At 51.3% G+C, this 26,700-nt stretch overlaps 1 protein-coding gene across 6 annotated transcripts; it reads left to right on the plus strand.

The window, feature by feature from the left end:
* Positions 1-22,947, plus strand: TRAF1 (TNF receptor associated factor 1). Of its 6 annotated transcripts, XR_005210707.1 has the most exons (12): positions 779-1,183; positions 1,432-1,544; positions 1,700-1,776; positions 2,547-2,686; positions 3,005-3,328; positions 5,074-5,158; positions 13,572-13,637; positions 14,128-14,538; positions 15,960-16,137; positions 18,496-18,644; positions 20,332-22,015; positions 22,117-22,947. XR_005210707.1 is itself a non-coding variant. In XM_037797965.1 (10 exons), exons 4-10 carry the CDS (start codon positions 3,189-3,191, stop codon positions 20,548-20,550), a joined length of 1,248 nt encoding a protein of 415 aa, XP_037653893.1. In that variant the 5' UTR covers positions 779-1,183; positions 1,432-1,544; positions 1,700-2,686; positions 3,005-3,188; the 3' UTR covers positions 20,551-22,947. The 6 variants fall into 6 exon arrangements, 1 of the variants encoding a protein (XP_037653893.1); XR_005210708.1 differs by lacking the exons at positions 779-1,183; positions 1,432-1,544 and adding an exon at positions 1-18; XR_005210706.1 differs by having other exon boundaries at positions 1,700-2,686; positions 2,940-3,328.
* Positions 22,948-26,700: the final 3,753 nt, after the last annotated feature.

Consider the following 26,700-nt stretch of genomic DNA (forward strand, 5'->3'; position numbering starts at 1 on the left):
AGCGGCGGCGGCGCCGAGGTTGGTTGCACTGCACCCCCCGCCCCCCCCCCCCCAACGCCGCCGCGGGCCCGGGTCAGCTCCCGGACCCCCACCCCCCGCTCCCCGCGCTCCGGGACCTGGGCGCCCCCAGAGCCTCTCGTTTGGATGGGGCCTCCCCAAGTCCAGGCCTCACCGCGGGATCTGGGATCTGTGGGTGCAGAGCCCGACCCCCGACCCCCGGACTCACTGCCCTCAGCCCTTCCTGCGGGGGTCCTGGGCATCCCTGGGGTTCGTCCATCCGTGGACTAGCCATGCGCACTGTTCTGCGACCGGTCCTGAGCCCTCAACTAGGGAAAGGGCGGTGGGGAGAGTGCAGGGGCCGTGCGTTGCGGGGGCGCTCGGACGCGCGTGGGGTGGGGGCACAGGCAGGTATCCGCGTCGTCGCAGTCGGCGGCGAGGGCTGTGCTGGAGGCGGAAAGGACATCGCTGGAGGCGATGGCATCACAAAGCCAGGCGCCCAGTCCCATCGCAGGGGCGGCCCCAGGGACTTCCCAGGAGAAGCGGGGTGTGGTCCAGGAGCGTCAGGAAGGACGAGTGGGGGCCGGGGAGATGGGGGTGCGGGGTGTAGAGAGAGGTCCGTGTGTAGACCCCCGCGGGAGGAGTTACAGGGATGGGACCCGTAGACGTTGCAGATGAAAGATCAAGGAGACCGTTAAGAGACAGAGAAGTAGGAGGGAAACCGAGGGAAGGAAGGGATTCTGGAAGGAGAGAGCCAGAGGCCTGTCAGGCGCTGGGCAGAGGGCAGGTTGGGTAGAACTGGGACAGGCCCAGGGCGCTTGGCGACCATGTCATTGTTACCTTGGGGAGATGGTTCCGAAACCGAGACGCTGGTATAGACCATCTTTTCTAGGAGTTCTACTGTTAAAGTGAGAAGAGAGAGAGTGGTTTCGGTAGAGGAATTTGGGGTGAAGGTGAAGAGCATTTTAAAAATAGACAATAGCATGATGTGTGGTTAAAGCACAGGCTCTGAATTTAGGAGTCCCTGTCCATTAACTGTGAGACTTTGGGCAAGTCACTTCACTTCTCTGTGCCTCAGTTCCCTCGTCTGTAAAACGGGGATGATGATAATACCTGCCTCCCAGGGCTCATGTGAGGATTAGATGAGGTGGTGCCTGTGAAAAGTACTGAACCCAGCACTAAAAAGGTAGTGACTGTTATTTTTCATTTTATTGGGCATATTTTGATGATGATGGGAAGGAGTTGGTGGAGAATGTGGCATTGAAGACAGAGGAAGAGCAAGTGGCCCAGAAGTCGGATGGGGAGGGGTCTTGGGCACCTCTTCCGTTGCAAACCGGGGAGCAAGGGAATAGCTGAGGATGCAGGATGTTTGCTGGGTTGGGATGTACATTAAAGGGAGGGCCTTTCTGATAGATTTTATTTTCTCTCAAGTAGGCATGGAGGAGGTTTGCTGAGAGGGTAGCCCAGGCTGGCCCAGGTTACGTCCTGATTTGCAGAACAGCAGTAGGGTGCTGTGCCTTCTTTGCCATCAGCTCCTGGCAGCCCAGGTATTGCCCCAGGGAACGTGGGCAGTTGAGTCTATCAAGGGTCAGAGGACATCTCACCTGCCTTGCACACCTATGAAGCACAAGTAAAGTTGATGAATGTGAAAATATTGTATAAATATAATATTTCATTTTAATTCTTTTCCTTGATTTTGTAGATCTGGAAGAGCTGTAGCTATCCTCCAATTGCAGTATCAGAGGCTTTTGAGTGCTTGGCTGGGGCCAGTTGGATGAAGTAGGTATTATTATCCCCTTTCTACAGATGCAGAAACTGAGGCTCAGAGAAATTATAGGCCACGAGAAATGTTTGCAAAACCCCTTATGAGCCCAGCCAGATGAGAAGATGGGATCATCCTCTCCGTTGGACAGATGAGAAAACGGATGCTGGATCCCCTCACGTCCTCCTGAGTCTGTAGGCTCTGCCCGGCTGCCCTGCTTTCATTTCTCTTGTGTGGGGGAAGAACACAGAGCTTGGAGTCTGAGAGACCTGCGTGTGAACCCCCTCCACCACCAGGGGCTGAGTGACTTTGGACCAGGCCTGTAACCTGAGTGCAGAAGAATGCCCAGCAGGCTGTTCTGTGAATTAGGAAGTAAAACAGGGCACGGAGCACAGTAGGCATGCCAGGAACCGCAGTCCCCTTGGTTCACTTTTCCTGCAAACGTGGACCTATGTCCCACATGGCTGCTGAGCCCAGCTCCCCATGACCTCGGATGTGTTTGATGCTTTTGTTCTTTTCGGGGCTGGGAAGTGGTGGTGCCTGACCCAGGCTTGGCCACCTCTGACTGAGGAGTCTGTGAGCCTGTGGCCTTGGGCCCAGAAGGCCAACCCGGGACTTCAAAGGAGGGGAGGGCCCCGTGTCGTCACAGAGACTCGGAGGAATGTCAGGGGCTGGCTGGGTCATCAGAGGCCTTCCTGCTGCCTCTCGCTGCCTGTGTCATAGGGTCCCAGAATCTTAGGCCTGGAGGGGACCTGGACAGCACCTGTTGCAACTCCTGTTTTTACAGATGGGGTGACCGAGACTCACAATGAGGAAATGACTTTTACTTGAGGTCGTCCAGCCAGTTTCAACAGTGCAGAGCTAAAGCTCCTGGGACTTGAATCTTTGGACTTGCCTCCAGGACCTTGGGGGACTCCCATCTAAGAGGTGAGCCCCCCAGGAAGGAAACTGGGCTGCTTGGGGGTCACAGGGAGCACTGGCCAGTGGCCAGCTGTGGCTCTGCCTGTCCACATTCCCCTGGGGATCACTGGTAGAGGAAGCCAGGAGTGGCCTGCGGTTCTCAGACAGGGGAACTCAAACTGTGGTTGCTAAAAGTCCATGACACGGTTCTTTTTTCCCTCTGACTCGTTCTCTTGCTCTCTCTCTCTCTCTCTCTCTCTCTCTCACTCTCACTCTAAAGAATGACTGGACACTCCAAAAGCCTTCAGTCACTGTCCGGGGGATTTTTTTTTTCTCACCATGAAGGGTAATTCCTGCCCCATCCCTGCTCTGACTCAGCTGTGACGTTGAAGCACTCAAGCCAGAGAGAAGATAAAGTCATCAGAGAATCTCCTCACCAGAGAGGGTGGCCCAGGCTTGAGCCCACATCTTCTCTCATCACAGCCTCTACTGGACTAGTCCCCTTCCCTGGAGGGGCTTAGACCCTGGGATGGCCTCTGGCTCAGCCAGCAGCCCCCACCCAGCCCCCGATGAGAATGAGTTTCCCTTTGGATGTCCCGCCACCGTCTGCCAAGACCCGTCAGAGCCCAGGGCCCTCTGCTGCGCTGCCTGTCTCTCTGAGAACGTGAGGTGAGGGGACAGAGGAGCAGTGGGTGGGTGGCAGCAAGATGCCAGGGAGGGACCACTGATGGGAGGTGAGGGCAAGGACTGGTGATGTGGGGCAGGTCGAAACACCTCTCTGGGCCTCAGTTTCCACACCCTTTCCTTGTAGTCCTTGACCTTGCCTCTCCGATTGCTGGTGGAAGGAGAAGTAGCCTCAGAAGGATGTCAGTTCCCACAGGAGAAGCCGTTCCTTGTGCTGGAAGAGCCTCTAGGGCCCTCTATGCTGCTTACTTGCTGTGTGGCCTGGGACAGATTGCTTGATGTCTCTAAGCCTCAGCTTTCTGGTCTATAAAATGACTGTCAATTGATTTTCTATCTCACAGAATTGTTAGGAGACCACTCAATAATATCCAAAAGCTCTTTTAATAATACCAAATTATTATTAATAATTTGGTAAATTGAAAAATTTACCAATTGTAAATGACAAATTGTTTGTTACACAAATATATCTCCTTCCATGTTATCACCCATCACCTTGAACTGTTTGCTGGGAACCCTTCTAAAGGGGACGAAGGAATATATTTATGTTTATGTGTTTTCGTATATTTATATTTAAAATATAAATAACCCAGAGAGGTGGCACATTATCAACACCACCACCCCTTCAGCAACTATTATGCACCCACTGTGTGCCAAGTAGTCTACTAAGCTTCTTCCTTGGGACCTCAGAGCAGCCTAGTGAGGTGGGCACTATGAGGCCTAGTAGAGAGGTGACGTCAGCTTGCCCCGGGTCGCTTTCCTGAATTGTGCTCTTAAGCTGCCATGTACCCCCAGTGTGACCTTTGTGTGGGGCTTTCCTGCTCAAGACAGTGAGAAAGTGAGAAGTCGCACATTGTGATGAAGGGGTAGGCTGTGCAAAGACAGAGGGGAGAGGCTATAGCTGGGGAAAGGCCGGGCTGGGGTGGTGGAGCAAAGCTTGACTTGTTTTACCATCTGACTGGTTGTTTTGGGGTTGCCTCAGCCCTTTGCAGTGGGTTTCTTGGGTTCCCTCCCAGTTCTCTCAAAACCTGATGGGTAGTTTCTGGACACTTCTGCCTAGCTCTGCTCCTGACTCACACCATCTTGGCCAACCCACCTGCCCTCCTGGGGCCTCATTTTCCTCACCTGTAAAATGGGCTAGACCAGTAGCTCTCACTGTGTATCAGAATCACCTAGGGAGCGTTATGAAAACATGTGTGCCCGTGTGTCACTGAGTCAGAACCTGACACCTGCTCCTGGCTGGAAGGTCTCTGAACTCCCTTCTTGTTCATACAGGCCATGGTCATCTGTGACTACTAAAAATAAGAGACCAGAACCAAATCAGGAAGCTGAGAAGAGCGTGATAGTCACAGGTCCACAATCCCTTATCCATCCCCTTAGGATCAGAATTCAGAATTTTTTCAGATTCTAGTAAAGTCAGTGCATAGCATAATTCTTCCATCAGGGATTGGGACAGCACCCTGTATTCAAGCATGTTAGTATTTCTGCAATGAAGTATATAAATACTGACATGAAGTGGGATACATCAGGGCTATAATCACCTCTGGTCAGTTCAGGTCAGGTGTGGCTGGCAGACCTATAGAAAAATATTCAGCGTTCAGAACTTTTGGGGTTTCAGAATGCTGGGTCCAGGTTTATGGGCCATGTCCGGGCTTTTGGAGCTGCTGGGACAGGGGATGGTGCCAGGGACCCATGAGTGCCTCACTCAGGGGCGTTTGCTCGTGTTTCCCCAGGAACCGTGAGGATCGGCTCTGTCCCAAATGCAGAGGGGACGACCCCCAATCTGCAAGCCCAGGAAACCTTCTGCCTCAGGAGAAGGTATGTTGGTGCAGCCAGGAAAGAGTATTTGTCCCTCCCTTCAATTTGACCAGGTTGAGCCCAGCAGGCAGCTGCCCACATGGCCCCCCAGCAGGTGCCTGCCTCCTTGCCTTGAGTCTGCACTGAATGTCGTTTTTAAGGGGTGCGGAGACTGGAGTTCCCAGAGATGAAGCCAGGTGCCCAGAGCCACGCGGCTGACTTGTGATACTCAGATTGACAACACACTAGTTCAGGGGTCCACTAACTATGGCCTAGAGGCCAAACCCAGCCCACCACCAGACTTTCTGTGACTTTTTATTTTAAATGGTTGAAAAAACTCAAATCAAAAGAATAATAATATTTTGTGACATGGGAAAATTATATCAAATTCAAATTTCAGTATCTTTAAAGTTTTATTGGAATACAGCCATGCCTATTCATTTACATATTGTCTATGGCTGCTTACGCCCTGCAGTGGCACAGGTGGGTAGTTGCAACAAAGACTGCCAGGCCTGCAGAGCCCAAAATATTTACTTTACACAAAAATTTGCAGACTCCTGGTCCTCTAGATACCTCTTTCTGCCCCCTGTCTGCTCTCAGGCAAGGAGATGTTCTAGGCCTTTCTCAGCTCACCTCTTGGGCTCCTCACAGCTGTGTTTCTAGATAAGAGATGACTTTGGAAATGTGGGGGGCCAAAGAGACATTCTCAGGTACCACAGTTTTGAACCCTTGGCTCTTCCTGGCAGGTCATCTGTCCAGTCCAGGGGCTCCCATGTGCTCCATCTCCTCCAATTCTTGACAAAATGATAAAAATAAGGAAATTCGAGGGAATTTTTCATAAAACTTAATTTTTTATTCTGAGATGATGCCATCCTATAAATATTAAATTAATTGATGGTGTTAGTAAATGATAGAATTTTTGGCAAAGCCTTTACTTGATAAAATAAAAAGATGGCAATTCTTGTGTTAATCCCCCAATTAAAAAAATAAAAATTAAATACTTATATCTGTCCATGAATCCAAATGCTTAGGAGCCACTGCTCTAAATCCATCCCATCGGGTCTCACTGTAAGGCCCTGAGACCCCTGGGGAGTCTTAGTGCTGAAGCCCCCAGTGGCTGTGGTCCAGGGCCTGATGTCCAGTGATGGCTCAGTGTAGTCCACTGTGTGGCCTGAGGTGAGTCCCTTGCCCTCTTTAGGCCTCGGTGTCTCCCCCTGTAAATGGAGAAGTGAAGGTGGCTCTGCAGTCTGTGATGTCCAGATTATGGACAATGGATGACAGAGCAGCCCTCCCTAGCCCACCCATTGGAGCCAGAGGCAGGCAATTTTCCAGCCAGGTCCCACTCATTCAGAGAGTTTGGGGGAATTTCCAGCCCCACCCGGAGCTGGTTTTGAGGGCTTCCCCATCCCCTTCTCAGCAGCCCCACCTCTGCCGAGCCCTCAAGGGATGCAGTGCATTTTCCAGGAATTTTGCAATGCTTGATGAGCTGAACCGTGGAATCACTCCACCTTTGGTGTCTTAATGACTAGCTGTGAGACTTGAGCAGACCTGTGGGCCGCCGTGCTCCCCCTGCAAAGTGGAGGGGGTGGGCTAGATGCTCTAAGACCCCTACCAGTTTGAATGCTCCAGGACTATGGTTTTTAACTTGTTTTATTCTTTTTCCTCTTAACAAAAGTAATATACATTGATTATACAAGTATTAGATAATATAGATAAGAGGTATTTTCATGTCCTTCAATCCAGTGGTTTTAGTTGTTTCATCTTTGTTTAAGTGAAATCAGAAAGTAGAGGGCTCTGGTTGAAAGGGAGCCTAGAGCCCCGTGCCTTAAGCACCCCATTTCTTTCCCTGTCCTAGCCTCTGAGGGGCTCTGGGGACTCCTTGAACCTTCAGAGCATGGTTTGAAACTTGCTGCCTTAAGCCAAAATGAAGTGGCTCTAATGGTAGAATTATAGGCATTCTGGCAGGGTAGCAGGTAGGTGGGGGTGCTGATATTTGGGGGCAGAGGCCTCTTCCTCCAAGAAGCATCAGCCCCCACCACCACCACTTCCCGGCTAATGTAGTCATCACTCTTGGTGGTAAAAAGTTGGGGTGGGAGGTGGGGGTTCCATAGCCTCCTCACCTGCATGAAGCCACACAGTGGAAATACCAGGGACTCATTCCTCTGGCTTCTGACCCAGATGGGAACTTTGGGGGACTTTTGACTAAAATGAAAGCATCTGGTTATAAGTCAACACTTTGCATGTGTGGTAATTCCTGGGTTTGTCTGTACATCTGGGAGAACCTGAGAAATGAAGGCAGGGCAGAAGGGCAGGACTAGACAGCGGCTGAGCTAAGCCCAGACGAGTGTCACCCTTGCAGACACTTTCCATGCCATCTGCTTATCAGTTTGTCCTCAGCCTCTGACTTCATTAGATTAATATCTCCCTAAGAAGTGCTCACAGCCATGGGCTGATAAGCTAATGTAAGAAGAAATTAGAGGATTAATATTGACCCAGTTAGAGGTTTTTGCGTGGAATGACCTTCCCATAGAAGTGACAGCAAAGCGGGAGACAACCTGGTGACTGGGAAATAACATTCAATTCTGTCATCCAAGACCCACACATGGGATTGTTTCTCTCATCTCTTTGCTGAGACCCATCCGAGAAGGTCAAAAACAAGTTTGGCATTTGATGCCAGTGGCTTAAAATAATGTCTTAACTTATTCTAGAATCAGAGAACAACATGGTATAAGCCATGTGCCAATTTCTATTCTACATAGATGTCCTTCCAATGATAGGGAGCTCATTACTCCACGAAACGTGTTTTCCTCCTTATTTGTTCTGAGCTGAAGTTGCTCCCTTGGGGCCACAAAGGACAAGTCCTGTCCCTAGGCAGCCCTTCATGTGGGAAGACTCTGACTATGTCCCTTTTGAGTCTGTCCCCAGTTTCTTCAACCCAAACACACGAGGCAACTTCTGTTAAATGTGCTTCTGTTTATGTGTGTCCCTTGAAGTATGATGCCTAGAAATGAGCTCCCAAACTCTTATGCTTCTCTAACCACATCGATTCTCATGACATCCTGTGTGATGGGCGGTGGCCATGTCCCTGTTTTATGGAAGGGGCACCTAAGCCTCCACAAGGAGGTGCCGGGCCTAAAGCTGCAACTCCCATCTCCTAGGCTGGTGGCATCTTCTTCTCCATGCTGCCTCCAAATGTTGGATCACCCTTAGATGTTTTCTACATGTTTAAATATCACAGCCATCCTTAAGTGGGAAAAGAGGCATGGGCAAGATGACTTCCAACCTAGAGGATCAGGCAGCCTTCCTGGAGGAGGTGGGAGGAAACAGGACTGGCACAGCTACAGAGGAAGGTGGGAACTGGCAGGCAGAGACAGACTGACCAGGTTCCCCCGCTGACTGCAGAGTACCCACCCCTCAGCTCCCGTGAGTCTCGAGCAAGAATGACCCCTGAAGGCCTCCAAGCTTCAGCCGGCCCCTGTGCCCAGCCAAGTGCGTGGGCAGCACCCAGCATGCTGTCGGAGGTGGCACTGAGGCTGCTGGCACTCCCTGAAAACATTCTTGGAGGCCCACACACCCCTGTGTGGGGCCCTCCTGCCAAGACCCTCTGCTGACCCCATCACATAGAGCTCTGGATAGCCAGGGCGGCAGGAACACACCCAGAGACTTCTCAGACACAGACAGAAGGACAAGTGTTCCCTGAGGGTTGAGATTTTATTTTCCTTCCTCAGAGGAAATTCCATGAGGACTTTATTTTTAGTAATTTCCAAGCAATGAGTCTTCTCACACAGGGGCTGCTTGAGGTACCAGACGCACACCAGGTTTGGCCCGGGACAGATCCCCTATTCTTCCTCTGCAGCCTGAGCCGGGTTCCCTCTCCTAGTCCCCTCTGCCCCTGGCATTCAGGAGAAGCCACCCCGGGGTCAAGGCAGAGCCTCTGTGGTAGGAAGGAAGGACCCTAGATGTAGTCTCCAGGCCCCTGGGCTCTACCTGACCTTTGCCCCTAACTTGCATCATCTCCCGCAAGTCACTGACCATCCCTAAGCCTCAGGCCCCACCTATTCTAGGGATACAGAAGCCCGAAACCCGAACCTGCTCCCCCTGGATCCCTGAAAATGAGATGGAAAGGGCGTCCAGGGTGCTGAGCAATCAGCAGCCCTTGTAAGGGCATGTCACTGTGGAACAAAACACATGGGTTCAGTCAGCTCCTCGTTTCACATGCACAGTGTGACTTTGAGCCAGCCGTCCGCTCAGTTTCCCCAGCCAAAGCTGATCCAGCCTGCCTGCCTCAAAGGGTTATTATAGGAATCTTATAACATGTAAAAATGCTTTGGTCCTTTATAAATATAAGAATGCTTGGGGACCAACAGTGTTCCTCACCTCCTAGAGGAAATCCAGTGGGAAGATGGAGTTTTGTAGAATTAGTAGCTGTGAGGATTAAATGAAATGCATGTATATGAGAGCCAGAAAGGCAGAGAAAGGATGCCTCAAGGGCAGTGCCCAATCCATAGGAATAATAATACTAAGACTAGTAATACTGTTACTAACAACAATGGCTAACATTTATTGCACACCTGCTATGTGAGTTGAGCACTATGGCTAGTAGAATAATGCCCCCCAAAGACATCACCCTGTCAACCCCAGGACCTATGACTGTACATGGCAAAAGGGACTTTGCCAGTATGATTAAATTGAGGCTCTTGAAATGAGATTATTCTGGATTATCCAGGTGGGCCCAGTGTAATCACAAGAGTCCTTGTAAGAGGGAAGCAAGAGGGTCTGAAAAGGAGATGTGAGGATGGAAGTAGGGGTCTGAATCAGGTGTTATGGTGCTGACTGTGCAGATGGAGGAAGGGGCCACAAGCCAAGGCATGCAGGCGGCCTCTAGAAACTGGGAAAAGCAAGGAAGTAGATTCTCCCCCAGAGGTCCTGCCAACACTTTCTGACCTCCAGATCTTCAAAAGAATTAATTTGTGTTGTCTTAAGCCACTAAGTTTCTGGTGATTTCTTACTATACAGCTGTGGGAAACCAATGCCAGCACTTCCATGCATTATCTCATTGAATCCTCACAATAGCTCCATGTGGGAGGTAGGATGGTCATCTCCCATTTGGCAGGTGAGTTAACTGAGACATGGGGAGGTTAATAATTCTCCCAGGGCCACTCTGCTGGTGTGTGACAGGAACACTGACAGCCTGGCTGCAGAGTCCACACTCTTAACCCCCAGCTGTCTAAGGAATGAATGAAAGGCTTCTGAAGTCACCCTGCCCCCTCCTCCATCAGGGCCAAGGCTGGCCATGGCTCACACCTATACATGCATCCTAACCAGGACGACCCCTACATCCATGCAGCGTTTCCACCCTGCAGCGGACATTCACAGCACACACACCAGGAAGGCTCAGCTGCCGATAAACACATCCTTCCACTCACCCACATCTAGAATTCCACCGATCGAGTTTATCAATTCCACCTTTATCCCTGTTAGGACTCTCACTCCCAGCTATTGTTAGATCCTGAGAACTGCAGGGGATTCTCATCATGGGCTTGTAGGGAGTTCTAGGGCCTGGGAGGTGCCCCCACGCCCGCTCGCCTGGGACTCAGGGCCGTCCCTGGCATCAGGCACTCTTGGACTCGCCCTCCATTGTTCCCACGCGGGGAAGCTACCTGCTGAGAGAGGCTGCGTCACCCCAGGCTTCCAAGAGCCAGCGTGCAGGCCGTCTTCCTGCCAACACCGCCCTCTGCTCCCAGACCTCTCCAGTAAAACATCTGTTTTCTGTTCTTCCTTGGGAACAGCTTGTCCCTACAGCCTGGGGCACTGAGGGGGTTTGGGCGCTTTCCTGGCTGTGCTCTGTGTCCCAAACCAAATATACTTAGTAAGCCCACAGATCTCTGATTATTGTATTATCTAGTGTGGCTTTGTATCTGCTCAGCCCAAAGACCTCTGTCATCCTCTTTTCTGGTCCAAATTCCCCTTTGCATTAACCCATAAGATTATTATTTTTTAATAACAAAGTTCTTTTAAAATTAAGATATTATTTACATGCAATAAAACTCATTCATTTTAAGTGTACAGTCTGATGAATGTAAGTGTATACAATTGTGTGGCCACTACTATAATCAAGGTCACAGACATTTCCGGGCCCGATTAAACTTCCTTGTGCTTCATTGTGTGGTCAGTCTCCTCCCGTGATTTCAGCCCCAGGCAACCACTGATCCATTTTCTGTCACTGTAGTTTTGTTTCTTCTAGAATCTTGTAGGAATGGAATCATGCAGTAGTCTTTGGTGTTTGGCTTCTTTCATTTAGCATAATGTTTTTGAGACTTACCCATGTAATTGCATATATTAGTATTTTATTCCATTTGATCGCTGAGTAGTATTCTATGGTATGGATATAGCACAATTTGTTTATCCATTTACTACTTGGTGGACATTTGTTTTGCTTCCAGTTTGGGGCCATTTTAAATAAAGCTGCTATGTCCACATCTTTGTGTGGACTTATGTTTTAATTTCACTTAGATAAATACCTAGGAGTGGAATTTGTGGGTTGTATGGTTAAGTGTGTGTGTAGCTTTAAAGATACTTCCATTAATTTTTCCAAAGTGGCTGTACCATTTTGCATTCCCACCAGCAATGTATGAGTTCCAGTTGCTCCACGTCCTCATCGACACTTGGTATTGTCACTCTTTAATTTTAGCCATTCTAGTGAGTGGATAGTGGCATCTCGTTGTGGTTTTATTTTGCACTTCTCTGGGACTAATGATGTTGAACATCTTTTCCTGGTTTATTTGTCATTCATCTATCTCCTTTTGTGAAATATCTGTTCAGACTTTCTGCCTATTGTTTTGTTGGGTTGTTTGTCCTCTTACTATTGAATTATAAGAGTTGTTCATATATTCTGGATACAAGCCCTTTTCCAGATACACGTTTTGGACTCTTCCATGGGCTTGTTCTTGATAAGAGATAGACTGATGGTATGGGAACAGCCCTGTGGCTGTGATGCTTCCTTGGGCAAGTTCCTTTCCCTCTCTGAGCCTCAGCTTTTCCATCTGTAAAATGGGAACAGAAAACCTACCCTGCCTGCCCCACAGTGCTGTTAGGGGGCCCAGGCAGAATCATGGCCATGAAAGCATTTTGTGAACCCTTCAGACATACAAGCAGGCTAATAGTGCTGTCGAGTGGCCTGGAGTTCTGAGAATCTCCTGTGACACTGGCCTCAGGCTATGCACCATCCGGAAGGGAGAGAGGCACAGGGCAGGTGTGGCCCCAGCTGGGATGGACTGAAGGAGGGATGCAGACAGGAGGAGGGAGGCAGTCACTCACGCAGCCAGCATGTCCTGAGTGTCTCCTCTGTGCAGGCACCGTCCTCAGCACTGGGAACACGGCTGTGACCCTCACAGAGCCCCCAGGCCAGTGGGGCCATGGGGAACACGTCATGACAGGAGAAGCTGCGGTGCCACCAAGGATCGCAGCAGGGGCCCTGATCCTGCTCTGGAGGAAGATCGTGGAGAGGCTGAGGCTCCCAGAGTGGAAAGCAGCTAGCCAGGCAGAGGGAAGAGCTTGTGCAGAGTCATACAGGGGAGTCCCACCTGGCTGGAGTGTAGGCTTCTGGGAGAGAAGGGGCAGCATAGGACGCTGGAGAGGTGAAAGGGGCGGGGCAGGCTTTGTCGACCATGGTGAGGAGGGTGGACTTCACCCTGAGGCCAGAGGCGCCTCTGAAGGGTGCCCAGGAGGCTGTGCCCCATCGCCACTAACACTTCTAAACTTAACTCTCCCCTAAACCCAGGACATTCTCCAGCACAGACTTCCTGAAAAGTGGCTTTACTAACGATGACCATAGTGGCCCAGCAATTTCCCATTTCATTTGAGTCGTGCAAATGAGACAGTCAAGGCAAGAGGTGCTTTCTCTATTTCCAGATGAGGAAACTGAGTCTGGCAAGGAATGGCTACTTGCCCAAGGTCACACAACTGAAAAATCTTTGAAGTAACTATTATTATTAAGAGTAAATTTTAAAATGATCACAGCCAGAACTTTTATAGTTTGCCAATATTTCCCCAGTTGTCTCCTCCTGTCACCTCAGAGGGCAGGGGCAAGTACAGCTTGACCAGAGAGGGTTTTGAGGCCCAGGGAGGTGAATGAGCTGAGCTGGAATAGCAGCCCAAGTCTCCTGACACCCAGACCGCAGCTCTGCCCAGGAGACCTCACAGCCTTCGGGTTTAGTTCCACATCATTGCGAGGCTCCTGGAGACAGAGACACAACCAGCACGGGCCCTGCAGGCAGAAGAGATCATTTCAGCCTCGATGAGTCTGGGATCCACCTTCAGGCATCTGGTAGCCCAGGCCAGCTTCTGCCCTGGTAGATCCTGGCACCTTGCCAAGAGCCCCAGCTGTGGCCACCAGGGTCCCTATAACATCCTGTGACATGACTCTTACTTCCAGGAGCACCCCAAGGTGGCCGAGGCTGGAGTTGAGTGCCCCTTCGCAGGCGTCAGCTGCTCTTTCAAGGTAAGCGTCTGAGTGGGAGGAAGATTGTCCACTAAGGTCCCAGACCTCCTGATCTCCCCCCCACCAGCATCTCCAGGATTTTCCCCCAACATCAAGCTACTTCTTTGGATGTATATTAATGACTTCCCCAAGGAACAAATCCCACTGTGAAATCATCTTGGTACTTAGGCAAGTGCTTCTTAATGTCTCACCTGAGCCTTGGTGCAGTGTCACTAAAATGACCCCCACACCTCTCTCCATGGTCCTGAATCACCATTGCCTCAAGGGCAGGACAGGGCCATTGCTCTGGAGGCTGGGAGGCTTGTGGCTTGCTGTGGGCGATACCAGGGTCCTCCTCTTGAATTCCCCCAAGCTGCATGCAAAGCCACTTCCCCTTTACTGGGTGAGTGGATATGACTCTCCTTGGTGACCTTTGGGTTTAGGACTCTCCACTGCTCTTTGGTCCTCCCTCTACCTCTTTTTTCACTGGCCACCCTCGCTCTCTTGGCAGGGGAGCCCAAAGTCCATGCAGGAGCATGAGGCCACCTCCCAGGCCTCCCACCTAAACCTGCTATTGGGGTTCATCAAACAGTGGAAGGCTCACCGGGACTCTGGTCCAGGGTCTGGACCCACAGCCCTGGAGCAGAACCTGTCAGACCTGCAGCTGCAGGCGGCCGTGGAGGTGGCAGGGGACCTGGAGGTGGACTGCTACCGGGCACCCTGCTCTGAAGACCAGGAGGAGCTGGCCCTGCAGCATTTCATGAAGGAGAAGCTCCTGGCCGAGCTGGAGGGGAAGTTGCATGTGTTTGAGAACATTGTTGCCGTCCTCAACAAGGAGGTGGAGGCCTCCCACCTGGCCCTGGCCGCTTCCATCCACCAGAGCCAGCTAGACCGTGAACGCATCCTGAGCTTGGAACAGAGGGTGAGTGTGGGAAGCAAATTTGCCTCTGAGACCTGCTCAGGGAGCCTCCTTTGCCCCAGTGGGAGCACCCTTCTTTCTCCTAAGGGTTCTCCCAGTTCAGAGCAGGCATTCCTCCAGCAAAACTTTCCTGTCCCATGTGTCAGGACCTTCTGGGGAGAGCACTGAGTCTGAAGTTATAACTAGTCAAGGTCAAAGTGCTTCTTTCCCCCACCCCACCCCCATCAAGTGCTTCAGTTCCTTCTGCTTAAACTTCTCCTGCAGTAGGACACTGCCTCCCCAGGCAGCTCATTCCATTGCTGGTCACCTTTCACTGTTAGAAAGTTCTTCCTTACCCTAAGTTAAAATCTGCCTCCCTGCATTCTTCCTGGCTTTGCTCCTCAAATCTGCCTTCTGGACTCCATGGCAGCCCTTCAGAGATGGCCAGTCAGTGATTGTATCCTACCTAAGTGTTCCCTTCTTTAGGCTACATCCCCCCGGTGCCCTCACCCCTTCATCAGAGCACCTTGTCTCATGCTGTCCTCGTATGCTCCAGCTTTGTCTCAGAAGGATTCCACATGCTTGGAGTGTGGACCTTGCCCTTCCCCAGATAATCCACCTATCCGACAGTTCTTGGTTGAGCAGGACTGTCCCTTCCTTTGTTCCAGAGCTTATGCTCTCCTTAATATAACCACTCACCATGCTAATGTTGCTTTCTGGGCAGCAACATTAAATCATTGTCTCGTATTGTGATAAGCCTGGATTTTAGTGCAAGTCACTTCCCCTCTCAGCTTCCCCATCGGTAAAATTAGAGATTAAATTCTCCTTAAGTTAAGGGCACTAATTTCCATTCCTGGCTTCCCTACTTGAGCACACCCAACAATAAATGTGTAGCCTTAGGGACTCATTGGGGAATCCCAGGTTTGTGTTACTCTTGCCCTAATTAGGAGGTGGGCTCTCTGAAGGCAACAACTGTATCTTCATTTCACCAACAACTTTCTGGCTCTATTCTCACATGCCAGGCTCTATGCAAGGCATAGACCCAGAGACAAAGTGAGCATTGGTCCAGCCCTCAGTAATGGGGAGCCATCTGGTAGCGAAGGCACAGAAGTATATCTCATAGAACTCTTGTGAGGGCTCTGTAAGAACATAGATGAAAGAGAGACCAGTTGAGCTAGGGCAAGGTGGAAGGTTTCCAACATGAAGGGTTATATCAGCAAGATTCCTACTGGAAGAATAGGAGTTGGCCAGTGGAAAAGGAAGAAAAAAGAATTCCAGACAGAGGGAGCAACACACGCAAAGGCAGACACACATACCAAGAGTGACATGGTCATGAAGGTATATTTTGGGCAGGTCTGTCGCCATATCCCACCATCCCCATCCCCATCCCCACCCCATCCCCAAGGCTGGTGCTAGTGGCCCTGGCTGAGTGGACTTTCCCACAGGTGGTGGAGTTGCAGCAGACCCTGGCCCAGAAAGACCAGGCCCTGGGCAAGCTGGAGCAGAGCCTCCGCCTCCTGGAGGAGGCCTCCTTTGATGGCACCTTTCTGTGGAAGATCACCAACGTCACCAGGCGATGCCATGAGTCAGCCTGTGGCAGGACTGTCAGCCTGTTCTCCCCAGGTAACACCTCCCCAGGGACACAGAGATAGGAGCAGCTAACCCTGCACTGACTGTGCTGTTACCACCTAGGCCAGTGCCCATGCAGGTTGCCTCCCACAGCCGGGAACTGTGCTGGGACCATGCAGCATGGCAGGGGAGGAGCTCTGAAGTGTGGGTCCAGAGAGCTGGGTTTGAGGTCCTGCTCAGCCGCGTATGGCAGGGGGCTGGTTGAACCTGGGCCTGCCATCTCACCTGCCTGCAAAAAATGAGAATAAAAATAGTCGTCTACTGCATGTCGACACCGGGTGTGAAAGAAGGCACAGTGCAAACCAAAGCTTTGTGCAAATGAGAGGGATGTGGATGATGATTTTCACAGGTGAATGCAGTAGGAGCTCTGCCCTCAGGGAGCCAGTGATCTGCTAGATAGTGAGTGACAATGACACACAACCTGCATTTGTGTGTGACTGGGTACCAGGTGAACGAGGGTTGTGTAAACTGAGGCTGGCTGGGTCTTATTCCTTTCTGGAACCGCTGAACCTGGCACAATGTCATGCATAAAGTTGTTATTCAGTAAATGTTTCTCTGAACTCACTGATATGTGTTTATATAACAATGCATATATTTGTGCATAAAATTCCCATTTGTGTGCATCAGTATAAGGCAGTGGTGCCCATTTAAACAGCACCATGTTCCAGGGACTGGGCAGGATGGGACATGTGATGTCTCAGATGCTCACCAGGCCCCTCTTGTCTCAACATCATGTTACAGATGAATAAACTGAGGCCTGGGAAGGCTTAGTCCCTGCCCAAAGCTGCATGGCAAGTCAGGTGTGGAGCCAGGACTCAGACTCCCTGCTGTCAGGCCCCCTCACTCACGTGTATGTAAGGGTGGGTCAGGGAAGGAAGATTTCTGCCGATTATGATTTTAACAGCCCCTCCCATCTGCTATGTTCATCAGCATCTCTGATGCACCCTAGACTCGCAGGGCTGGGTCCCAAAGTCAGGCCTTTTTCCTCCTCCCACTCTGTCAGTCTCAGTGTTGGGCCCACAAAGGAGCAGCCCCTCCATGGTACGGGACCTCACGTCCTACATGTAAACCTTTTCTCTTCACTTCTCTCCAAAGAGTAATAAAGCAAGCAGTGTCTTCTGCCTCCTGCCTCAGACTGCCTGTCCCCACTCAGCCCTCCCAGAGGGCCCTGGTGGTGACAGCTGCCAGAACCCACCCTTGGGATGGCCCTCTCCACTGCCCGGGGAGAGAGCCCCAGAGGCCCCTGTGCTGAATCATGCAGGACAGTTCATCCTTCAGGGCCTTTGCTGAGCGTGGCCAACAGAGCTGGGAGCCACCCCCCACTTCCCCAGTCCCCAAAAGACCCCAACGTGTTGGCCCAGTGCAGCAGGAAAAAATCCATGTTTGGAGGTAGGAGACCTGGTCCCTAACCCTGGCTCTGCCTCCAGGACACTTCCCTCACCGGGCTCCGTTCCGACTGTAAAATGCAGGTTGGGCTAGATCAGTGGTTCTCAAAGTGTGTCCCTGGACCAGCAGCACCAGCATGCCCTACAACTTGTCAGAAATGCAAATTCTCTACTGAATCAACAACTCTGGGGTGAGGCCTGGCAACCTGTTTTAACAAACCCTCCAGGTGATCTAAGGGCCTTAAGGTTGACAGATGCTGGGCTAGATGATCTCTAAGACTCCATTCCACTTTGACTCTCTGTGTATTAGTCAGGGCTTTCCAGAGAAACAGAACTGACAAGATATATATATATTTAACTGTTAGGAGATTTATTATAGGAATTGGCTGTATATATATATGTAAATATTATGAGACTTTTATAGGAATTGGCTCATGTGACCATGGGGATTGGCAAGTCCAAATTCCATAGGGCAGACTGCAAGTTGGAAACTCTGATAAAAGTTTTGATGAATTCCCCAGGAGAATTTGGCTGACCGAAGTAGAGGTAGAAATTCCTCCTTCTAGCTTCTAAAATCCTCAGATTTCCTTTTAAGGCCTTCAACTGATTGGTTGGGTAGACTCCTCTCAATGCTGAAGGCAATCTCCTTTGTTGATTGTAGATATAGTCGGCCCTATATAGATGCAACCAACTGACTGATGATTTTTATCCATGAAATTCTCTCACAGTAACAATCAGGCCAGTGCTTGCTCGACCAAACAACTGGACACCATAACCTACTCAAGTTGATGCATGAACTTTACCATCACACTCTGTAATTGAGAAGAACACTAAGCTCCAACCACAGCTTTCTGAGTTTTGAGCCATTGACAGTGGGCATGTCTAATTGCTAGGTCCCAGTGTCCTCATCTGCAAAGTCCAGCACTTTCCAGCTTTCTCTGTGCTGACTCTGGCTTCTGCATTTCAGCTTTCTACACTGCCAAGTATGGCTACAAGTTGTGCCTGCGACTGTACCTCAATGGGGATGGGACGGGAAAGAGGACCCACCTGTCACTCTTCATTGTGATCATGAGAGGGGAGTATGATGCTCTCCTGCCGTGGCCTTTCCGGAACAAGGTATGGGTCAGGAGGGCCTTCCCTCTTGGGGATAATGGAGGTGGGGTGGGGGAGCACAGGAAAACTGGGTGCTCATCCTGGCATATCCATGAACTAGCCGTGTGACCTGGACAAGCCAGCCCCTTGCCTCTCTGCATTAAGTTTTCCCTTTTATAAGTTGAGGGGCTGAGTCCAGATCTAGTAGCCAAGGTCCTTTCTAGCTCCGTGAGTCCAGGAGCTAAAATGTGCTGAACAGAGCACCCCTGGAAGGCACGTGGAAGGGAAATGCACATGGTTTGGCGAACAGGGAAGACTTCCTGGCTAGCCTGGGCAGTAGGATTTTCACAAAATGGGAGAAGGCAATGCAGTTCCTGCAGAAGAACTGCAGGGGTACAGGATGGTTGTGGGGGTGTCAAGAATACAGAACTAGGCTGGGGGAAAGCAAGTGGGCTAGGGCGATAGGCCAGATTGGCCTGGATATGAGTTAGGAGACCAGTGGTTCTGAAACATGCTGGGGAGATTTTTAAAATACCCATGACTAGATCTCAACCCAGTAAACAGTGAGGTTTGAACACTGGGATTTTACAACCTCCCCAGGAAATTCTAATGTGCAGTTTGAGAACCTCTTCAGTGGGCAATGGGAAGCCATTTCAGTTTCCTGATCAGTGTTTCAGTGTGACTTTTAGATCATCAGCTTCCCAGGGATAGAGACATATGTGCTGTGCGTATAATGCATTTCAGGGCATTAATTGGCAGCCCCTCAGCAGACATTGTTCTTATCCCTCTGCCTTGTCCTAGAGTTGTGATGCTGTAATCAATGAATCAAAAAATTCAGAGGTGGGAAGGGCCTTACAGGTTGTGGAGTCTGGTCTCCTTAGCACCGTTTCAGCCTCCATTTGCTTCCAGTCCATCAAACAGAACTGACAGTGTCACAACAGCTAAAGGTGGAGGCAGCCCAATGTCCATCAGTAGATGAATAGAAGCTGCAGTGTATATACACGATGGAATAGTATTCAGCCATAAAAAGGAATGAAGTTCTGATACATGTTACGGCATGGACGAACCTTGAAAATGTCATGGTCAGTGAAAGAAGCCAAACACAAGGCGCCACATATTTTATGATTCCATTTATTGTAAAAAGTCTAGAATAAGAAAATCCATAGAGCAGAAGGTAGATTAGTGGTTGCCAGGAGCCTGGGGAACAGGGGAGTGGGGAGTGACTGCCTCACAGGTACGGGGTCTCTTTTTGGTGTGATGAAAACTAGATGGTAGAACTATCAGTGCTGCTCCCCCACCCTGTAGGTCACCTTTGTGTGTAGGTGGTGACCGTACAGCACTGTGAATGTACTTAAAGCCACCTAATTGTACCTTTTAAAATGGTAGATTTTATGTTATGGTATATTTTACCACAATAAAAAAGAATGGACTCTGTGTTATCTGAATCCCCCTTCCACTGGATAGGTCTGATCCCTAAACATAGGACAGCGCACAGATCCTGCTCAGAGTACCAGATGCTTCCATTTACTAGGCTCGCACCACCGGCCGGGGTGGTCCTTCCATGGATTCTTGGACCCTCACCAGGGAGGGGGGTGGCCTGAACCAAGGGTTGGTGGGGCCACACCTGTGACAGGCACGGGGCCAGCTCAGAGCCCAGGTGTTAAGGTGCTGCCTAAGGACTGACCGTCCACCCCCACCCCCGTCCCCACAGGTCACCTTCATGCTGCTTGACCAGAACAACCGTGAGCATGCCATTGATGCCTTCCGGCCCGACCTCAGCTCAGCGTCCTTCCAGCGGCCCCAGAGTGAAACCAATGTGGCCAGCGGCTGCCCGCTCTTCTTCCCCCTTAATAGGCTGCAGTCGCCCAAGCATGCCTACGTAAAGGATGACACCATGTTCCTCAAGTGCATCGTGGAGACCAATGCGTAGGGTGGGCCGGTGGGGCCGAGTGAGCCAGGCCGGCTCCTGAGGCAGCCCCAGCTGGGACAGGGGGTTCAGCAAGGTGACTGTGAGCTCCTGCCTGCCCTCCCAAGAGGGACCGGGGCTGGCGTGGTCTGAGTAGGACTGCCAGAAGGCCGGCCACCAGCTCAGGACAGCAGTGGCACCTTGGGCTGGGCCCACAAAGGGTCTAGAAGGAGGCTGTGGCCAAATCACTCCCCCCTGCACCGAGAGCACCCCACTGGAGGGCCTGGGAGCCACTCCAGCCCAGATGTTGACGGACTTCAACCAAGATGGGAGAGAATGGAACCAGGCCCTGGAGGGGGATGGAAAGCTGGGGATGTAGGATCTGAGCACAGGCACTCTCGGGGTGGACAGGGCTGAAGGGCCACCCAGAGCACTGGAAACATACTCGTCCTCAGGCCCAGGAGCAGGGGGCGGAAGGGATGGGATGGCAATGTGACTTCAGTCTGTCCAGGCCTGGGAGAAGCTCCTCATCACTGGCTACACTGGAGGGATGGGGCCTCAGACTGCAGGTTGGATTTGAAGACCTTTAAGGTCTCTTCCAGCCCAGAAGGTCCTGCTCGTCGGGCTGCTGACCCAGGTGTGGCTTAGGGCTGGAGGGGGCTGAAAACATTTAGGAGCCTCCCGCTCTCCAGTTACTCGCCTTCAGGCAGTGCCTGCTGACTGCAGCTGGGCTGAGCTGGCCAGCGTGGCACCTGCCACTGGAGCCTGGCAGCTCAGCTTCCCCACCATGTGTGAGCCTGCAGAGCTCCTGCATCCTGTGCTCCCACTGGCCCAGCTCCTCTTCACACCATCCGGGTGAAACCAGGTCACTGTGAGTAACCAGGAGAGCCAGAAGGGAATGTGGAGAAGGAGGCTCATAAACTGTCCACTCCTCCTGCCCCATCTTCAGTGCTTTCCAGAATCCCATGTTGCCTGAATTCATTTCTCCCAGTTGGCTATGGCCTCTGAGCCACTGAACCAAAGTTGTCTTTTTAAATATATATAAAACCAATGAAAGAAAAGGAAAAAAAAGTAATAAAATCTCTTTCGAAGTTTTCATAAAGTGTATGGCTGTGGGAGTTGGTCCTAACTGGGCCAAGTTGGAAAGGCCCGCTGTTGGGTGCTGGGTGGTACCATGAGTTTTGCAGGTGGCACCGGAGCCCAGTGAGCAGCCAGCAGGAGCCCCACCTCTTGAAACGCCATCTTCTTTCCGTAGCGGGCATAAGCACCCAGCCCGCCTCCCTCACTGGGTTTTGTGAACTTCAAAGGAGATGCTACCCAGGAGAGGGTGGCAAGGATGCAGCACCGTGGGCTCCGCTGCCAGCCTGCCACGGCCTGGCTGGGCCATGCTCACCAGCTCACCTTGGCGGCTTCACACGACCCTTCCCCACAGGGACCCCACACGACTTTCCAGAAACCTGAGACTTCATGTTGCCACCCAGGGCTCCAGGTGAGAAACTACCCTCTCCCCACCAACCTTCCCTACAGCTTACGCCTCCTCTACTTGCTGAGGCTGCAGTAGCCTTCACTCCTCAAACCTTCATTCCTCAGGGTTTTCATCTGGAAAACAGCTCAGCAGCCCTGCCTTTTCTCCCTAACCCTGCATTGTGAGGATCAAAGGACGTGAGGGAGCAGCGTGGCACAGTGGACTTAATATATCAGAAAACTCAGATCGGAACCCTGTAGCGCCTCAGTCTCCTCGTTTGAAAGCAGAAGGAATCATCCTGCCTGGCCCCGTCTGGCTCACAAGGCCCATATACCGTCATGGACTGAGTGCTTTGTTCACATGGTTCTTGCCACATGCGACAGGCTGTGAACATGCTAGCACTGCTTTTCCCTGTCCCCACTGCTGACAGCTTGCTGATAATAGAGACAGACTCGCTTTCCTTTGATGGGTTTCTGTAATGTGTCAAGGTCTGATCCAGCAAATTATGGGGACTTCTGCCTGACAGCTGGTGTCCCGGCAAGTGACTTCTTCCTTCCGCCTCACCAAGCACTGAGTTGAAGGGGGATCTGTAGGACCAGCACTCCTAGGGACAACAGTTACTCTGCACATTTAATTGCTTGTTTCTGTTGGAAAGAAAAGCTCTGCAAATGGTGTGACACAACCATTGTTTCCGCAGAGCTTCATTGAGACCTGCATGTGTTGTCCACTATGCTGGACCCTGGGGTGGAGAGGTAAATGCCCCCTGCCCTCAAGAAACCCTGAGTTCAGGGGGGTGCGGGATGGGGGGAACAGGCACATGAGTCAGTGGTAATAACCGATAAGTAAGGGGAGCTGAGAGAAACCACAGGATCCCAGATCCTTGGGGTGAAGCAAGGAGGAAGAGGTGGCACCTAAACGCAGCCTGAAAATACTAAGAAATGCAGAGCATGGGAATGTGGGGGAGAGTGAACACTGGGGGCTGGGAGACAGGTGGGACTGTGGGTGGGGCCGCGGTGGGGGCTGGGCTGGAGCCCAGAAGGTGCTGTCCTGACTGCCTGGACATAGCGGAGCTGGGGGTGGGGGGAGACCCCAAAGCACCCGCTAGGTGGCCCTTTGGACTGTTGACAACAGGAGAACACAAAGATTTAACATGGTTGTCGACTAATTTATCTTCCGACAAAGGCCTGTGTTAGATGCGCCAGGCCTGACTTCTCACGGCTAACGGGTGATTCAGGGCGAGGGAGGCGCGATGCAGGCAGAGCTGCCACCTCACTGGGTCTAGCGTCTTTCCCCCACCTTCGGGCCTCCTTTGGGGAGCAGCCCGTGCGGCAGCCGCGGCGGGTCAGATCTTCCTGGGAGGATCGCGAAGCGCCGGGTCCCTCTGCTCCCACACCCAGGGCCAGCCACGGTGACCCGGGAGGGCGGGCAGCACGGCACCACGGACGGCGGCTCTCAGCCGGCAGCTCCCGGGCCACCGTGGTCATTACCTCAGGGGAGCCTCAGGCGGCCCTGGGCAGTAGGGACAACTATTATTTATTCCTTTAACTGCTCATTTCACATAGGAAGAGACACATAATCCTTATAGAAAACTACAGAAATGACTTACAGAAAAAGGCAAATTCACCCGTGAGTCCAGTATCCAGAAAGTACTACAATGAACACTTGAGTAAATTTTCTTTGTCTTTTTAAAAAGATAGATACAAACACTCATACATATACTTTTAAAAACAGAATTAGAATCATACTAAATACAGCTTTATGCTCTCCTGTTTTTTTTTGACTTAGCCTATTATAATGTGACATTCTACCATTAGCCCCCTTTTACAGACAGGCTCTGAAACTAAGAAAAGTGAAGTAACTTGCTCGAGGCCACTCCCAATGAGTAATAGAGGCAGGATTCAAACTCAGATCTCTTGATGCCATCTGGGACTGGGATTTTTAGAACCATTTTCAGATGGAGAAACTTAGGCACAGAGAAGGGAGGTGACTTGCCCAAGATCACCCAGCCAGTTTCAGAGAGTGTTGGGTCCCAACCACGGGTCTCCCAGACTTCTCAGTCTGGAGAAGGGCCGAGGTGGGTGTTTGCCTTGTGGGTCTGGAGGGGATGCGGGTGGAGTGTTGTGCAGGGAGACCCTGTGCTCACAGCCTGGGTCCTGGCAGAGTGATGCTTCCTCTGCCTCCAAGCAGCTCAGCTCCAGTGAAACAACAAGAGTCCCTCTCTCCTACTGAGCTGAGTGAGAGCTGAGACTCACCATGTCCCATTTCCACCTCCACCACCTGGGTGAGCATCCTAACCTCACAGTGCTGATGTGAGGATGCCAAGAGCACAGAAGCCACCAGTGTTGTGTGCTGCGGGGTTCCAGTCTAATAATAACAGGAACAAGAATCTCAAACAATTATGGCACTTAGCTCAATGCCAGGGTTCTAGATGCATCATTTCATGACACTTTTCTTAAAGACCCCATGAGGTAGGTGTGATTATGATCATCCCTGTTCTGCAGAGGAGGAAACTCAGGCTCCCAGGGGTAAAAATCAGTCACGCAAGTTACACAAGGACCAGGAGCCAGGGCTTGAACCCAGATCAGTCTATGCCAAGTTCAAACCCTTATGTCCAATGACTGGTCCAGTGAACCATTGTGGAAAAGATGCAAAAACATAGCCATCAGCTCTGAGATCCAGTTTTGGTTCTGCACAGACTGTAAAATAGGTTTTTTTTAATAGTCGTAACAAAATGATAGCTATAATTTATTGATCACTGAATTTGTACTGCTTCTTTTATATTATCCCACTTAATATTGACCACGGACCTGGGAGGAGGGTACTGTTTTCCTCACTTTATAGATAAAGAAACAAGCTCAAAGAAGCCAGGCAAATCCCCAAGGTCACACAGCTAACAGGTCTGTCTGCTTCCATAGCCAGAGGGTTTCCTCACTGGCGGGTCCTCTCCAGTGATTTGGGGGAATGCAGTTGGGGGTGGATCAAACAAATGAGTCCCAGCATGCCTCCAGACTGGCTGCCAGCCCTTCTGCTCCAGCAGCCCCTCCAGGGAGACGCCCCTGCCTGGAGTGCTGCACCCCGCAGGGCCACTTGGTGGGATGGACATCGGCCACAAGGAAGGGAAAGGATGAAGGGAGCCACTGCTGTGGAAGTGACCCCCTGCTAGGAGCTGGATCTCATTTGCTGCCTCGGCATCTGCCAAGAGCCTGGGATGTGTGTGTGTTTGTTTAAGCAAAGCCCATTCGTGTGACAGAGTTTGGGGGGCCATTCCAGAGGGGGCCAGGATATTACAATCATCTGGGACAATGGTGTTCTTTGTTGGGTTCTTTTCTTGGCCCCCACCAGTCTCAAGGCATTTTCTTCCACGGAAAGTCTGGAGGGTACGGTGCTAATATAGCCACAGCCATCACAGCTGGCCCCTGTACAGGTGAGGAGGTGGGGGCCCAGAAACAGAGCAGCCCCTGGCAGGTTGGGGGCTTGGCTGTGGTGGTCTCTGCCTCCTGGCTGGTGGGGAGGAGGTCAGCTGAACCATCATCCCACGCCACTTCTGCCCTCGCTCTTCCTCCACCCTTTAGCACAGTTTGACCCATTCTTCCATCTTAGGGACTCTGAGCCATTGTACAGGGAAGAAGGCATTTAGAATAGAAGGGTGACTTGCTCGGGTGCACCCGCTGCCAAGGGGCTGAGTCCACCTAGGACCTGGGTCTTCTGACCACAGTTCAAGGCCCTTCCTGCTGCACCAATCACTTGTTGCCAATATTGATGATTCCCTGTACAGAAACTACTGATTTTTTTCCCCACTCTCACCCCTACGAACAGCTCCATCTGTCAGTAAGTCTCTGTGCCAGCAGTGGAGTGGAATCCACTTGTTGCACAAGCATCTGGGACTATGGGGGGTGGGGGGATCTCCTCTCTGCTCCCACTGTCCTCCCTGGAAAGATGCCCTCCCACCATAAAGATCTCTCAGGAGTGGAGGTGGGAGTAGTGAAGACACCCCGAACCCCACTAGATGATCAGTGTCCAGTGCTCAGCCTGCTGGTCCCTCACCCTTACTGTGGGAACTTGGGCCAGCCACGCACCATCTCCGACCTCAGTTTTCCCGTCTGCACAGTGGGCAGATGGGTGGTGATGGATACAGGCCTCCAGCACTAACCCTGGTGGATTTTGAGTATTCAGAGTCCAACTGAGGGACTAACTCTCTTCCCATGAGAGTCTTTGGTGCTATCTTTTCTCAGCCCTTGTCCCTGCATCTTAGGGGGCTAAGGATTTGACCCTGCCTACTCCCCAAGACCTGCACAGGGCACTCCACAGCCCATGAGTTGCACTCCCTGGGTGATGGGGACATGAGTGCAAGTCATTTAAGACCATCCCCACCCCACCTCCACTCACAATTCATTTGGTCAGGAGCATGTGTGTTGGAGTCCAACAGTCAAGTTCATGTTCTGGCTCAGCCATTTATTAGCAGTGTGTCTGGGGGCAGGTTGTTTAACTTCTCTGTGCCTCGGTATCCCCATCAGTAAACTGGTAGTGATAAATTCTACCTCATAGGGTTGTTGTGAGGACAAAGCAAGCCAATGCATGGCAAGAACTTAGCACAGAGAGCACAAAGCATGAGCTTTATAAATGGTACCTAGTATTATTCCTGCGACTGTATTAGTGCCTTACCCATCAGCCTCCAGCCCAGCTGAGTCATAACTCAAGGCTATAGCCCG

The sequence above is a fragment of the Choloepus didactylus genome, chromosome 10 (genome assembly GCF_015220235.1).
Source record: "Choloepus didactylus isolate mChoDid1 chromosome 10, mChoDid1.pri, whole genome shotgun sequence".
NCBI lineage: Eukaryota > Metazoa > Chordata > Mammalia > Pilosa > Megalonychidae > Choloepus > Choloepus didactylus.